At 57.2% G+C, this 16,031-nt stretch overlaps 1 protein-coding gene across 1 annotated transcript in view; it reads left to right on the top strand.

The window, feature by feature from the left end:
* The window catches only part of HCN4 (hyperpolarization activated cyclic nucleotide gated potassium channel 4), a 47,753-nt gene extending 35,046 nt beyond the window's left edge, over positions 1 to 12,707 (top strand). Inside the window, exons 3-8 of the mRNA XM_008015974.3 lie at positions 1,522 to 1,683; positions 4,041 to 4,259; positions 8,311 to 8,457; positions 8,560 to 8,800; positions 9,487 to 9,651; positions 9,792 to 12,707. Of these exons, the coding sequence (XP_008014165.1) occupies positions 1,522 to 1,683; positions 4,041 to 4,259; positions 8,311 to 8,457; positions 8,560 to 8,800; positions 9,487 to 9,651; positions 9,792 to 11,260 (2,403 nt within the window). The 3' untranslated portion in view covers positions 11,261 to 12,707. The remainder of the gene's footprint in view (positions 1 to 1,521; positions 1,684 to 4,040; positions 4,260 to 8,310; positions 8,458 to 8,559; positions 8,801 to 9,486; positions 9,652 to 9,791) is intronic.
* Positions 12,708 to 16,031: the final 3,324 nt, after the last annotated feature.

Below are 16,031 nucleotides of genomic sequence, written 5' to 3'. Positions count from 1 at the left end.
TTCAGCAAAGGATTTTTGTGAGTTTGAATAGAAGGTGGCTGTGGAATTTCATGTCCATGGTCAGGTGTGGCACTATTGTCCCCTCTGTCACCAGGGCCATGGGGAAATGGTGGGGCAAGCTTAAGCTACCAGATCCCGGAAGCTTTCGCTGTCCACTTCATCCTGGAAACACTCCCAGCTTTGCAGCTGGAACCTTCAGGGTCATGCCCTTGATGGGGGCCACAGGTGGGGGTGACTGCAGGTGATGAACTGTGGACAAAAAGTATTCATCTTTGGTCACTAGCATCAGAACATCCTGCCACTAGCTACAGGGCCGTAGCTGGAAGACCAGTAGACAGGGGCTGACATATCTAGGCTCTGTCTCTTTGGGCCTAGTTTCCACATCTGAAATGGGCTTAAACTAGGTCTCTGTGACATTTGACCCAACCCCCCTTCAAGAGGGGTGTCTTTGCCTGGGAATAGTATGGAGGGATGAGAATGGGGGCTGGGTGGCTAGACCCACTCCAGAGTCTCCCAGGCCACAGAAGCAAGGCCAGAGCTTCCAGAGACTTCCCTCTAGACTTGCCTCCACCTCTCCATCCCTCACTGCCCTGTCACCAAGGGGACCCCAGCATGGTAGCTTTGGGGGAGGGGGGCCAGGATATGCCCACCTTGGCCCTGTCCAGCTACACTGCAGCCGCCCACTCGGAGCTGCAGGAGTGGAGAGGGGCTGGTGGCAGTGGGCTGGGGTGAAGGGTGCTGTAAAGGAGAGCATTACCCCAAATACACATTAGCCAATCAGGAAGATTAATTATTAATAACAACTTATCAATTAATAATGGTTTGTAATTTATTGAACACTCCTCTACCCATTACTAAGCACTTTATATGTATAATTTAGTCCTTTTGACAACCCACTCACATAAGAATTTTTATCACCATTTTCCAGATGAGAAAACATGATCAGAGAGGTTCAAGGTTACACAGCTAGGAACTGGGTAGGACCTGGGCTTGGGATCAAGGTCTGCCTGAACTTGGGGCCTGTGAGCCTGTGCCGCTTCCGTGCACTTCTGTGGCTGCCCTGTGTGGGTCTTGAGAATTTAGTGATAGGTTTAGGGAAACACACGCCTGGCATGTCTATAGACCTTCGTTCCCTGAGGAGCCTCAGGCTGGCAGGCTTTTCTCCCTGGCGTCCTCACACCACAGGCAAGCTGAGAAAGCGGCTTCTCTGCCCACTTCTGGGCTGCATGGGGCTCTAGGTGTCCTTCCACATGTCCCGAAGTCTAGACCTTTCAGGAGGAGCCCCCATCTGTACAGATGCCAGGAGATGTCCCTCTGGGACCCTGCAGCCTGCAGTCTTCCTCTTCCGAGGCCTGGACCGATGCCTTCCCACCCCACCCCCAGCCTGGACTTGCACCAGGTGGGCGCCCTGCAGAGTCCGTGCAGAGCAGTGCCCACCACCTGCTCCAGGGCAGAGAAAGGGGCCGCTGGTCCTCCTGGCTGCTCACCTATCCCAGGCAATTTCTCCTCCTCTGCTGGCAGATCTTCCACATGACCTACGACCTGGCCAGTGCCGTGGTGCGCATCGTGAACCTCATCGGCATGATGCTTCTGCTCTGCCACTGGGATGGCTGCCTGCAGTTCCTGGTCCCCATGCTGCAGGACTTTCCTGATGACTGCTGGGTGTCCATCAACAACATGGTGGTGAGTGCGCCCAGCCCGGTTCTCTCTCTAAGCCATAGGCGGGCTCTCCAGAGGTAGGGAGGCGAGATGTGGACTTCCAGCGTGTAGGACCCTGAGTGCCGCCCAGAGCTGAGGGGCATGTAGCTCTACCCAGTACAGGCCCAATGGCTTGCTTCCAGCCCAGGAATCCATTCACAGCTCTGGGTTGGGAGCTGGTACCTCCACCTTCTCACAGCCTCCATTGCAACTGGGAGCCTCAGTATTTCATCTTAGTTTTACCAGGGACACTAAGACCTGGGTGGCCTCGGGTTGTATCAGGTGTGGCAATGCTGGGCTGGCAGCTCCTGGCCTCCTGCCTCTGCCCCTTAGAAGCCAAGTCCTTAAAAGCTGAGCCTGAGGCTGGGTGCAGTGGCTCATACCAGTAATCCCAGGGCTTTAGGAAGCCAAGGCAGGAGGATCGCTTCAGCCCAGGAATTGTAAACCAGCCCGAGCAACATAGGGAGACCCCTGACTACAAAAAATAAATAAAATTTATTTTTAAAAGATTAGCCGGGTGTGGTGGCAAGCACATGTGTCCCGGCTATACAGGAGGATCCCTTGAGCTCACTTGCACTTCAGCCTGGGTAACAGAGCAAGATCTTGTCTCAAAATGAATAAATTAATAAAAATAAGAAAACAAAAAGCTGAGCCCAAGAAAACAGACGCCTTCGAGGGTAATATACTATTTGCAACCCATGCAGACTCCCAGGTCATGTGTGGTCACTTTCTACTCCAACAGCAGAGCTGGGCTGCCCCCACCCCCAACATGTCCTGGTCCGAGGTGGGGTCCCGATGGGGAGGGCAGGCAGGATGGAGGCTGACCCCACCCTATCCCTCCAACCTTGCGAGTGGGTCAGTGTAGATGGGGGAAGTTGAACTTGGGGCCTTGGAAGCCATAGGGCAGAGTCTTCAGTCCCCTTGTGGATAAGGTGGGCTCCAGGCAGGACAGAAGACACCCTGGATCTATGAGCCCTTCTGGTCACTGCCTCCCCCAGGCTCCCTCCCAGTCAGTTTGGTTTGGTCTGAAGGCAAATTCCCAGGGCCCCAGGGGAGGAAAAATCGGCTTTGAAAGAGGTGAAAGAGACCCAGAGGCATCTTTCAGCATCAAACAGGCCTTTACAAAACAGCCTTTTGATGAGCTAAGTGTAAATGAATCGGCCATATGGATTGAATTCCCTGTTCCCAGAGGCTTAGCAGTAAAGGCCGGAAACCCTGACTGGAGGCCACTGGGGGCCTGCTCCTGTTCCCCAAGGCTGGGAACCCAGGCCCCTTCCACTCCTGGGGATCAGCCCTGCTGGTCCCCACTCCAGTCTAGACTGAGCCACCAGACCCAAGGAGCCAGCTCAGCTGTTTGGGGCGGTCTGGCTGATCTTGAATATGGCTCGAGGCTCACAGCTCCCACGCCTTCCCATGGGGGCTGTGCCTCCGGCAGGTGCTCTGCGGGCCTGGGTAGGTTTCTACACTGTGGCTCATGCCTCTGCCCTGTGAGCAGAAGGATACCAGGGAGGTGGCCGATGCTGGCATTCATCTGGTTCAGCTGGCCCTCATCTGGGGCAGTGTCCTCTCTGTGTGAGGGTGGCAGGCCCACACATGCACCAAATTCAAGAGATGGCCCTTCCGATCCCAGTGTTCCCACGCTGAGCCTTCCTTGAGACACCGACTGGCTTTGTAGACAAAAATAGCCAAGAGCTTCCCTCCTCCTGTCCCCACGCCTTGTGTGTTCCGGAGAATCTGCCTTGGGGGTAGTGGGAGGAGAACTGGTGGCCGCAGCCCTGGCAGAGGCGGGCAGGGTTCATGCAGGAGGCCAGTTAGCTCACAGCTTTAACTTTTGCTCACCCAAAATGAGGGCAGTGTTTTTCGGCTCAGTCTGCCAGAGCTTGTACCCCCAGGGGAAGCATATCTGGTTTTATAATTGAGGTCAGTGGGGAAATGGGCTTCACTTGGCAGCTGTTTAGGGGGTAGGGGGTGGAGTTGTTTTAGCAAGGGAAGGACAGCAGGGTGGCTCAGCCCAGGGCCTTTGCCACCCAGCCAGGAGGCTCCAAGCTGCCCCATGGGGGCTGGGCCATGCTGGCTCCCATACCTTTACTGGGGCTTCCAGGTCTGATCCCTGCCTCCATTGCAAGAGGAAGGTGCAAGAGGGGGACTCACTGGCAGCACAGACCGCCTCTGTGGGCCTCCTGCCCCTCACCCAAGGCTTTCGGCCAACAGCAGGGTTGGGGAGCCCTGGGCCCAGCCACTGAGAAGGTTAGGTTGAGGTGAGGAGGTGGCAGGGACTTTTCTTGCTAGTGAGAAGGGCCTTCCCTCTCATCCATTGCCCCCACCCATCCGTCTGTCCACAGAACAACTCCTGGGGGAAGCAGTACTCCTACGCGCTCTTCAAGGCCATGAGCCACATGCTGTGCATCGGCTACGGACGGCAGGCACCCGTGGGCATGTCCGACGTCTGGCTCACCATGCTCAGCATGATCGTGGGCGCCACCTGCTACGCCATGTTCATAGGCCATGCCACTGCCCTCATCCAGTCCCTGGACTCCTCCCGGCGCCAATACCAGGAAAAGGTAGGTCCACCCAGGGAGGACCTCCACGTTGGTCCCTCCCAAGAGGGAGCACAGGCCACCAGCCAGTGGGGCCCCAGCAGGAACCGCCCTGTTCCCACCCCCTGGGATCGGGACTCCCAGTGTGAGGGAAGAGCAGGAGGAGGGGGACACCTCTGAGATGTGAAGAGTTTCAGCTCCCTGGCTTGGCACCTCCACATGTCTTTTTATCTGTGCCCACCTTCCCCATCTCCGGTGTCACTGGGGCCTGTGGCTCTTGGCTGAGGCCTTGTGCCCTCCGTGCTGCTCTGGTAGGCATTTGACAGTCACCACGCCCTTCCTGGCCACTCAGTCGTTCTGCAGGACCACACTCTCGCGGTGTTCCTCCTGCCCCTCTGGCCACTCCCCCATCCCCCTTTGCTGGCTTCTCTTCCCAGTCACTGCCACTGGAGTCCCCAGCGGCTCAGGACTCGCCCCTGACTCTCCCTGTGTCTGGGGCCCCAGTGCTACAGTTTCACCACCCAGGCCCGCAGGCTCTGTGCCCATCCTCGCACAGTGGGGCCTGTACAGCATCAGCAGCCCCAGCTCATCTCTCAGCTCCAGGTGGTTTATTTCATCCCTCTCTGGACACGTCATGCCCCTCTTGTTTGTAATGAGAAGTCCGCCCTGTCCTCTCTACTCCACCCTCTGCTCTTCCCAGACCCCAGGCCAGAGACTAGGAGCCATCCGTGACCTCTCTCTGTCATCAGTGCCTACCTCAAAGCCACAGCTCCTTCTCTGCATCCCAGCCACCCTCCCCCATCACCAGCTTCATCTCTCCCTGGGGTCTCAACAGCAGCCCCCTCACCATGGAGAATGAGTCCTGTGGCTTGGAGTCAGGCCCCCTGGGTCCTGCCCCAGCTTCTCTGCTGCCGAGCTCTGTTGGAGTGTGGGCCTGCGCCTCCGCGGCGTGGGGCCTCGTTTCCTCATCTGCAGGGCGGGGGTGGTACTGGGCATCAGCCCATGGGGGTTGCAAGTAAGCTCCCCTGTGTTTATCAGCTAAGGAAGTTCTGCCCTGGCTGCTTCCACTGCACGCCTCACACAGCAGTTGGAGTGGCATCTAAAACGCATCAGCTCGATCCTCTCCTTAAAACTCTTCGGGGACTTCACGTTGCTCTGAAGACATATATTCACTCCTAAGCATGTTTTCCCAGCCCAGCATTTGAGGGGCAAAACCAGGTCTCTGCCCTCGTGCTCAGCTCCTGCCCTGGGCCCTGCACCCTCTATTTCAGCCTGGCCAGATGTCTCTCCCCATGCCCGCTCCTGCCATGGGGCCCAGACACAGGCTTTCACCCTCGACTATCCTCCCTGCTCTCCACCTGACACCCTCTTCGCATCCAACCTCACCTCTTGGAGAAGCCTTCTGTGACCCAGCCAGCTCCTCACCCGTCATGTGACCCCATGGCACCCTCTCCTCCTTCACCACACTCGGCACTCTGGTGATGATGTTATTAACTATAGGCAGCCATCTGTTTAACGTCCACCTTCCCTCTCCAGGCCACAGCTCCATGAGGGGAGGACCCAGTATGTCGTTCTCCATTTTATGCCCCATGCCTGGCATATAGTAGGGTCAGCATTTGTGGATTCATTGCCTACCTGCCTGCCCCAGGCACTGTCCTTTGGTGGGATGACTGACAGGCGGTGTGGAGGTCCAGGTCCTATGATGCCAAGAAGAGAGCTCAGGAGAGCCTGCAGAGCCGGGAGGGCAGGAGCGCTCACCCTGAGGAGGCAGAGGAAGGAGAAGGTGGAAGAGAATTCTAGGCCAGGCATCAGAATGAGCACGAGCATAGGTGTGGTGGCAGAGAAATTAGCCTGGCTAGAACACAGGGTCCTGGGTTAGAAGGGAGCAGACGGGAAGGGAGGTAAAGAAGGCATTGAGCTACAAAGATCAGGGCTTAGCCCAGGCCCAGGTGAGGGATCGTTCTGGAGCCAGCACCAAGGCCCAGCCTGTGACTGGGGTGGGGCTCAGCATGTGAGTGGGGTCAGGGCTCAGTGTGTGACCAAGGCTAGGGTTTAGTCTGGGGTCAGGATCAGGGATTAGTATAGAAAAAGTGTCTGGGGCCAGGTGTGGTGGCTCACACCTATAATCGCAGCACTTTGGGAGGCCGAGGCAGGCAGATCACCTGAGGTCAAGAGTCCATGACCAGCCTGGCCAACGTGGTGAAACTTCATCTCTACTAAAAGTAAAAAAAAAAAATAGCTAGGCGTGGCAGTACACACCTGTAGTCCCAGCTATTTAGGGAGGCTGAGGCAGGAGAATCGCTTGAACCCAGGAGGCAGAGGTTGCAGTGAGCCAAGATTGCGCCACTGCACTCCAGCCTGGGTGACAGAGGGAGACTCCGTCGCAAAAAATAAAAAAATAAAAAAAAAATAAAGACAAAAAGAAAAAGCATCTGGGAGGCTGGGCATGATGGCTCATGCCTGTAATCCCAGCACTTTGAGAGGCTGAGGCAAGCTGATTTCTTGAGCCCAGAAGTTCAAGACCAGCCTGGGCAACATGGCAAAACCCTGTCTATACTAAAAATACAAAAATTAGCCAGGCTTGGTGGCGTGTGCCTATAGTGCCAGCTACTTAGGAGGCTGAGGTGGGAGAATCACTTGAGCCCAGGAGGTTGAAGCTGCAGTGAGCTGTGTTCACATCACTGCACTCCAGTCTAGGTGACACAGCAAGACCCTGTCTTAACAACAAAAAACCAATAAATAAATAAATAAATAAATAAATAAATAAATAAATAAATAAAAATAAAAGAAAATGCATTAGAGTTTATTTTAGGGCCAGAGTCAAGGTGTCTGTGGCTTTTGATTTGAGACTTTTATTAAAATGTTTTTCCTTTGGCTAATATCCAAGTCTGCCCGATAAATTTCTCTTAGATGTCTTCCCTCTCCTCCATCCCCGTGTCTGTCTCTCACCTGGACCACTTCAACCTTTTAACTCCTGCCCCGTGTCTAGACCTTGCCTCCCCACCCCTACCTGTTCTCTGGGGATCAGGGTAGGGATTCTCTAAAACACAGCTCCAAGTCTTCCAGCTGCCTCCGCCCCCATAACCAGCCGGGAAGTCACTGTCCCCTGGGACTTTGCATAACTTGGAGCAATCAGAGGCCAGGGTGACTGGGCAAAGTTTAGGAAATGTCATTTCTCAGCCCTCATTTGCCTGTGGGTATTTCTGTGCAGCAGTTCTGTGTCCCCACCTCTTAGGAGCACACATAGATGCAAACAGGCTGCTCCATTTCTGATTGCTGCTGGGGTTATAGGGACTTCCTCTGCTTCCCATCCAGGAGGAGTCTGTGTTGTTGCCTAATCAATACCTCCCATCCCTCGTTCTGCTCTTGAGAGTCCCACTGTCCCCCCACAATCTACAATGGTGGAAGCAACATCCACTGGTCTCAGCAAGGGTGGGCAGGATCGTTTCTTATTTGAGCCCCAGGGTCTGAGGCTCACAAATCTTTTGTACCTGAGCCTATATTTGCAGGTTGCCTCAAATTAGTCTACCCTGCTTTTCCCTTGCTTGGAGTTGCTCTCAATGAAATGACCCGGGGTCTCAGCTGAGGCCACGTTTGGATTCATAGTGTAGAGCAGCCAGGCATCCTTGCTTCTGCCTCTGAGCGCTCTGAGCCGTTGTAGCCTTGCCTCCTGACTGTGCCAGTTGTCACTGCTGGGAGGAAACAGCTTCTTTCCCCACAGTCGGTGAGGCCTCCCTGTCCCCAGTGTAAACATTCCAAGGAAACGTGATCGACCTCCCTGGCGACACAGTTGGTGTCCTGTCACTGGGCTTTGGACATTCCCTGCTGCCCCCACCCGCCTCCTTAGTATTAAACACAGGACCAGATGCTGGTGGGGCCGCTTCCTCCATGCCAAGCAGCTGGGAGCCCGGGCAGTTGTTTGAAGCACAGTGAGGTCATTTCAACACTGTAGAGCTCAGATCTCAAGGAACCAAGTTTAGCCAAGAATTCCCCCAGGGTGGGTGCCCGGATGTGGTACCTGGTGAGGCGGTGGGGCTGGCTGCACGGAGATGACGCCCCCTTCTCCCGGCCTCAGTATAAGCAGGTGGAGCAGTACATGTCCTTCCACAAGCTCCCGCCCGACACCCGGCAGCGCATCCACGACTACTACGAGCACCGCTACCAGGGCAAGATGTTCGATGAGGAGAGCATCCTGGGCGAGCTGAGCGAGCCCCTGCGAGAGGTGAGCTGTGTGGCGGCCCGGCGGGGAGGGGAGCCAGGCCTTCCTGGAAGCCAGCTCCCCTCACCTCCTCCTTCCCGTGTCCCAATCCACCCCGTCCGGCAGGAGATCATCAACTTTAACTGCCGGAAGCTGGTGGCCTCCATGCCACTGTTTGCCAATGCGGACCCCAACTTCGTGACATCCATGCTGACCAAGCTGCGTTTCGAGGTCTTCCAGCCCGGGGACTACATCATCCGGGAAGGCACCATCGGCAAGAAGATGTACTTCATCCAGCACGGCGTGGTCAGCGTGCTCACCAAGGGCAACAAGGAGACCAAGCTGGCCGACGGCTCCTACTTTGGAGGTGAGGCAGCCCCGGGCCCTGGGGGACAGGACAGCTGCTCCCAGGGGATGGGCTGGGGAGACACTAAGGGGACAGAGGCAGTGAGCACCCTTCGTGGCCACAGCCTGGAGGGAAGTGTTTGTGAGCCCGGGTTAGGGGTCACTTTTGTAACAAAAGTGCCGCAGACTGGGTGGCTTGTAAACCACAGGAATGTATGTCTCATGGTTCTGGAGGCTGACCATCTGAGCTGAGGGGGCCAGCATGGTTGGGGCTAGTGAGGGCCCTCTTCTGGGCTGCACTGCTGACTTCACACCGTGTCCTCACGTGGCAGAAGGAGGATGAGCCAGCTCCCTGGCCGCCTCCTAAAAGGGCACTAATTCCATCCACGAGGGCTCCACCCTCATGATCTAATTAGCTCCCTAGGCCCCACCTCCAAATACCATCATGCTGGAATTAGGGGTTCAACATATAAATTTGGTGGGAGGACATTCAGTCCAGAGCAGAGGGTATGTGCCAAAGATGGGAAAGACTGTCCAGCCCCCATTTGGTGGGGAAGAGGCATCCAGTGTGGCCACAGTCTGGGGACAGGGCCTTGTGAGCCTACCAAGGTTTCTGTGCCAGGTAGTCAGGGCCAAGGTCAGGGTGGGCAGTCCCCGTGGCTTGGGCAGGCTGTGCATGCCTCACCCTGAGTCCTGATGCTCTGGCAGAGATCTGCCTGCTGACACGGGGCCGGCGCACAGCTAGCGTGAGGGCCGACACCTACTGCCGCCTCTACTCGCTGAGCGTGGACAACTTCAATGAGGTGCTGGAGGAGTACCCCATGATGCGAAGGGCCTTTGAGACTGTGGCGCTGGACCGCCTGGACCGCATCGGTGAGGGGGATGGGCCACAGGCGGGGCAGGCGGGGGGCGGGAGGGGCAGGAGGGCAGGGCTTCTCTATGCCTAAGCTGGGTCTGCACCTGATCTCCTTCCCTGCTCTGCCCTGAGTGCTTGCTCTTGTTCCGTGGCCCAGGCAAGAAGAACTCCATCCTCCTCCACAAAGTCCAGCACGACCTCAACTCGGGCGTCTTCAACTACCAGGAGAACGAGATCATCCAGCAGATTGTGCAGCATGACCGGGAGATGGCGCACTGCGCACACCGCGTCCAGGCCGCCGCCTCTGCCACCCCGACCCCCACGCCTGTCATCTGGACCCCGCTGATCCAGGCACCACTGCAGGCTGCCGCGGCCACCACTTCTGTGGCCATAGCCCTCACCCACCACCCTCGCCTGCCTGCTGCCATCTTCCGCCCTCCCCCAGGATCTGGGCTGGGCAACCTCGGCGCCGGGCAGACGCCAAGGCACCTGAAACGGCTGCAGTCCCTGATCCCTTCTGCGCTGGGCTCCGCCTCGCCTGCCAGCAGCCCATCCCAGGTAGACACGCCGTCTTCATCCTCCTTCCACATCCAACAGCTGGCTGGATTCTCTGCCCCCGCCGGACTGAGCCCACTCCTGCCCTCATCCAGCTCCTCCCCACCCCCCGGGGCCTGCGGCTCCCCCTCGGCTCCCACACCATCAGCTGGCACAGCCGCCACCACCACAGCCGGGTTTGGCCACTTCCACAAGGCGCTGGGTGGCTCCCTGTCCTCCTCCGACTCTCCCTTGCTCACCCCGCTGCAGCCAGGCGCCCGCTCCCCGCAGGCTGCCCAGCCACCTCCGGCACCACCTGGGGCCCGGGGAGGCCTGGGACTCCCGGAGCACTTCTTGCCACCCCCACCCTCATCCAGATCCCCATCATCTAGCCCTGGGCAGCTGGGCCAGCCTCCCGGGGAGTTGTCCCTAGGTCTGGCTGCTGGCCCACCGAGCACGCCAGAGACACCCCCACGGCAGCCTGAGCCGCCATCCCTTGTGGCAGGGGCCTCTGGGGGGGCTTCCCCTGTAGGCTTTACTCCCCGAGGAGGTCTCAGCCCTCCTGGCCACAGCCCAGGCCCCCCAAGAACCTTCCCAAGTGCCCCACCCCGGGCCTCTGGCTCCCATGGATCCTTGCTTCTGCCACCTGCATCCAGCCCCCCACCACCCCAGGTCCCCCAGCGCCGGGGCACGCCCCCCCTCACCCCCGGCCGCCTCACCCAGGACCTCAAGCTCATCTCTGCATCTCAGCCAGCCCTGCCTCAGGACGGGGCACAGACTCTCCGCAGAGCCTCCCCGCACTCCTCAGGGGAGTCCATGGCTGCCTTCCCGCTCTTCCCCAGGGCTGGGGGTGGCAGTGGGGGCAGTGGGAGCAGCGGGGGCCTTGGTCCCCCTGGGAGGCCCTATGGTGCCATCCCCGGCCAGCACGTCACTCTGCCTCGGAAGACATCCTCAGGTTCTTTGCCACCCCCTCTGTCTTTGTTTGGGGCAAGAGCCACCTCTTCTGGGGGGCCCCCTCTGACTGCTGGACCCCAGAGGGAACCTGGGGCCAGGCCTGAGCCAGTGCGCTCCAAACTGCCGTCCAATCTATGAGCTGGGCCCTTCCCTCTTCTTTCTTCTTTTCTCTCCCTTCTTCCTTCAGGTTTAACTGTGATTAGGAGATATACCAATAACAGTAATAATTATTTAAAAAACCACACACACCAGAAAATCAAAAGACAGCAGAAAATAACCAGGTATTCTTAGAGCTATAGATTTTTGGTCACTTGCTTTTATAGACTATTTTAATACTCAGCACTAGAGGGAGGGAGGGGGAGGAAGGAGGGAGCAGGCAGGTCCCAAATGCAAAAGCCAGAGAAAGGCAGATGGGGTCTTGGGGCTGGGCAGGGGTCAGGGTGGCCAGTGTTGGGGCTTCTTAGAGCAGATGTGTCATTGTGTTCATTTAGAGAAACAGCTGCCATCAGCCCCTTAGCTGTAAGTTGGAGCTCCACTCTGCCCCCAGGAAGGGGCTGCCCCGGGGCATGCCCTGGGGAGCCTCAGATGCCTGCGACCTTGGGAGAAAAGGGCCAGGGCCCTGAGGGCCTAGCATTTTTTTCTACTGTAAACGTAGCAAGATCTGTATATGAATATATGTATATGTATGTAAGATGTGTATATGTATAGCTATGTAGCGCTCTGTAGAGCTATGTAGATAGCCACTCACATGTGCGCACACGTGTGCGGTCTAGTTTATTCCCATGTTGCCAGGATGCCCGGGTCACCTTAACACCCAGCAACCCACCTTGGCCCGCAGGCTGTGCACTGCATGGTCTAGGGATGTTCTCTCTCCAGTCCTCAGTGAAGAGGACCCCAGGACTTCGCAGCAGGCCCCCTCTCTCGTCTCAGATCCAGTCCCAGCCTGACCTCTCACCACACGGAAGTGGAAGACTCTCCTTTCCTAGGGCCTCAGGCATACCCCGCCACCTCTGGGGCCATCAGTTTGGCCATCTGTACAGCGGGAGGTGAGGGGAACTTCTGTGTGTTGAGTCTGCTCTGTGCCAAGCACTGGTTTCGCACTTTACACACGTTCACTCCTTCAGTTTCACAAAGACCATGGGGTGGCCACTTTCATTCTCCCCATTTAGCAGATGAAGAAACAGTTCTGGGTAATTTCTCCATCATGTAACTCGGAGTGGCAGAGTGGGGACTGATTTGAGGTTCAAATCCACGCCTGCTTGAGGCCCAAGTCTGTGTTCCTTCCATCAGAAAACTGTTGAGGGGGGCTGAGGTAGATGGTCCCCAAGCATGGTGCAGAAGGAAGACACCAGATTTTGGCAGCAGTCAGGCCTGGGTTTGAATCCCAGCCCTGCCACTTCTTAGCTGTATGATCTTGGGCAAGTTATCTGACTTTTCTGTCACCTCATTTGTAAAATGGGAGTCATTATGGTACCGCCTCACAAGGACCTATGAGGACCGGATGAGAAAAATCTATATGTGAAATGCCCAGCCCAGCGCCTGGCACATACCATGGTAGGTGCTCAATAAATCACATTTCTTCTGCCCCTCATATGCCCAGCCTATTGCTCCAGCAAACTATGTGAGAGCCCAGGGAGCTTTGGCTGAGGGCTCCAAGACTTAAAATCTCAGGACTCAGGAGGTGGCTGGGCCTCCCTGAGGGCCCAAGGAAGGTGTGTGGCCAGAGGTGGGTGGGAGCCAGGCCTTGAGATGTGGGAAGACTTCAACAGGGAGAGAGGGAGGGAATGGTGGGTGGGATGGAGTATATAGCCGGGAGATTCCTGAGGTGGATGTGGAGTGGTGGATTAGGGCTTTGGGAGGGAATCCGCAGGCTGAGGGGTCAGAGGGATGGCCTTGGGTGATAGGCTAAGGGCTTGACTGGGCTTGGTCCTGGCAACTAGGAGCCATAAGCAAGTTCCAGATGGCAGGAACGAGAAAGCAGCTCAGATGCCTTTGGAGGCACCATCCTCCCTCCTCCCAGATGGGATCCTGCCAGAGGCAAAGTCAGGGGTCTGCCCCTGCCTATAGGGCCAGAGCAGGTATAGCTGCAATCCCCAAATGAGATGGGCTGGCCCCACATTATCCATCCAGAACATTCCATGCTTCAAGCCAGAATGTTGGCAAGATCGGGTTTTGCCTTGAGCTATCCTGGGATGTGGGAAAAACCGATTTCTCCATAGATGGGCTGCAGGGAGTGGGAGGCAGTACTCCAGGAGAGAAGTGGGTGAAGGTTCCTGGGATCTTAGGTAAAGACTAGATGCCGCCTGGTACTGGTCTGTACTGTGCTGGCTCAGGAGTTCTGAGAACTGGAAGGACTTAGCCTCAACCTGAGTTCTGCACACACCCCTTCCCCTTAAGGAAGGCAGCTCTGAGAGGCAGCAGGACTTGATCCAACCCCACAGTCTTGTCCTGGAGGCAGCAGGGGTGAAGATGGAGGGTCCAGGGCCGTGAGGAGGCTGCTTGCCATCAGAGCCTGGCCTGACCACCCTCTTCTCTACTTACACACACATGTATTTTATAACAGCCCTGACCCAACCTGGCCACTCTGCAGAGACTGGGACAGCCAGGTGCAGGCAGGGGGCCCTCCCACACCCAGTCACCTACAAGGAATTTTCAAATCTTCCACTTTTAAAACAGAAACCGGTAAATGCGCCGTATTGTATATTTTATTTAAATAAAAAAAATTCCAGCAGATGCTGCCTTCTTCTAGGGGCCAGGGATGGGGGTGGGGGTGAGGTCATTGGGGAATCCTGGAGTCCTGGGAACTGGGGTGTGGAAGGCAGGGGACATGGCCCAGAGGGCACATGTGGGCCCTTGTGTATGTGCAAACCTATCCCTGCAAGAGCATGGAGCTGTGTTCTGTGCATAGAGGTGTGCATGGGGGATGTGCAAGGCCTGGCTAGGGACACAGGTGTGCACGCGATTATGGACTGGTGAGAATCATTAAGGAGGAGGATGAGAGTGAGTGGGCATGTGTCCTTTGCTAGTGGAGGGGAGAAACGCAGGAGTTGGGGAGGTGTGAGACCCTTGCCACTCCCTACTGCCAGGGCTGGCTGAGGAGGAGGAGGGTGGTGAATGTGCACCTGGGCGCCATCCAGCTAGATGCTGAAGAGGGGTTTGCCAGCTTAGTGTGATCAGGTAAGCTCTCAGAAGTGGGAGGATGGCTGGAGACAGAAGGTGACTGGGCAAGGGGGAGGGCATCAGAGGGGTGACCGAGGGGTGGGGGCACAGCGCTGGGCTTCTCTGTGGGTTGGTGGGGGCTTGAGGGCAGAAGCAGCATCTGGGGCCTCTGGAAGGAGGCAGGGCACGGACTCCCCACTGCTGTGCCTGCTCAAGAGGCTAGGCCTGGTCCCCGGGTGGCCCCTTTCCCCACCTCTGTCTCTAGAGGGTTCCTCCAGGCCTTGGGACTTCGCGGGGTCAGGCAGAGGCCTCCTGCCGGGCCGGCGACGTGCGACTGGAAAACCAAGTCCCCGCGGCTCCCGCCGGCATAGGGAGTGCCGTGTCTCCCGCCCCAGGAGGGGAAAGTCCTCGGAAAAGGGCAGGAAACCCGGCAGCCGTTCCCCATCACTGCTTGCCAGGGGATGCTGTTTCCATGGCAACTGGCCGGGGAGTCCCGTTGCTAAGGAGGCGGCTCAGCGGGCCCCGGCGTCCCCATGACAACTGCCCCGTGCGGCCAGGCGGCGGTGCTGCCTTGGGGACCCCGGGGGCGGCAGAGGCAGGGCGCGGCCCTGGGCTGCGATCACCTCCCTGGAGTCTGAATGGCTCAGGCCTGGCTTCTGGGGCTGTGGGGAAGCAGTGGGTACAGGTCCCGCTGAGAGGAAGCCTGCGTGGGTGGGGCATTCGCTGCGGGGCCCTCAGTCACTGTCTCCTCTGTTCCCTGATGCGGGAAGGACACCTAGTAAGTACCTCCTGGGCGCTAGGCCCTGGGTCTTTCCTCTGCTGTCATCCGCCCAACCACCCCAGAGGTCAGAATTTCCCTCAGTTACAGTGAGCTAAAGGGAAAGGGTCTCAGAGAGGTAGGAATTCGCCAGCCCTGTCAGCTAGAAGGAAGGAGTGGGGCTGCAAACCCAGGTGCTGGGGACTCAATCTGTCTCTTCCCACTAGAGCCCTGGTACAGGCAACAAAGGGTGCGCTGACTGTAGAGAATTTTTTAAAAGACGGTAAAAGGGACTAAATGTCAGTTTGCTTCCTCTGATCACCATGTACCAGCAATTCAGACAGTGTCAGTGAGAGAATGCTCCCCGCACAGGGGCAGACGGCTCCTCCACCCCCACCGCGAGCACCCGATGCGTCAGCCCCAAGGGACACCTGCTGTGCTCTTGCTGCTGGCGCTGTGGGAAGGCCTGAAGGCACCTTTTCTCCCTAGTGGGACTAAACCAGACTGGGATTTTAAAGAGACAATTGAAGACAGGGCGCGGTGGCTCACGCTTGTCATCCCAGCACTTTGGGAGGCCGAGGCGGGCAGATCACGAGGTTAGGAGATCGACACCATCCTGTCTAACATGGTGAAACCCCGTCTCTACTAAAAATACAAAAAAATTAGCCGGGCGTGGTGGTGGGCGCCTGTAGTCCCAGCTACTCGAGAGGCTGAGGCGGGAGAATGGCGTAAACCCGGGAGGCGGAGCTTGCAGTGAGTCGAGATCGCACCATTGCACTCCAGCCGGGGCGGCAGAGCGAGACTCCGTCTCAAAAAAAAAAAAAAAAAAAAAAAAGATAATTGAAAGAGATGCATAAGAGCCCTGCCTGGACTCCACGTCTCTTCCCAGCCGCTACTCCTCACTCTTCCCACCGGAGAGCTGTGTCCCCTCCCTGTCCTCATTTCCTCCTCCACCACATCCCTCTGACAATTTCTGATGAATTCACCTGCCCA

This window comes from Chlorocebus sabaeus, chromosome 26, assembly GCF_047675955.1.
Source record: "Chlorocebus sabaeus isolate Y175 chromosome 26, mChlSab1.0.hap1, whole genome shotgun sequence".
In the NCBI taxonomy this organism is placed as follows: Eukaryota; Metazoa; Chordata; class Mammalia; order Primates; family Cercopithecidae; genus Chlorocebus; species Chlorocebus sabaeus.
The sequence above is the reverse complement of the archived record's forward strand: the minus strand, read 5'-3'. Positions and strand labels throughout refer to the sequence as shown.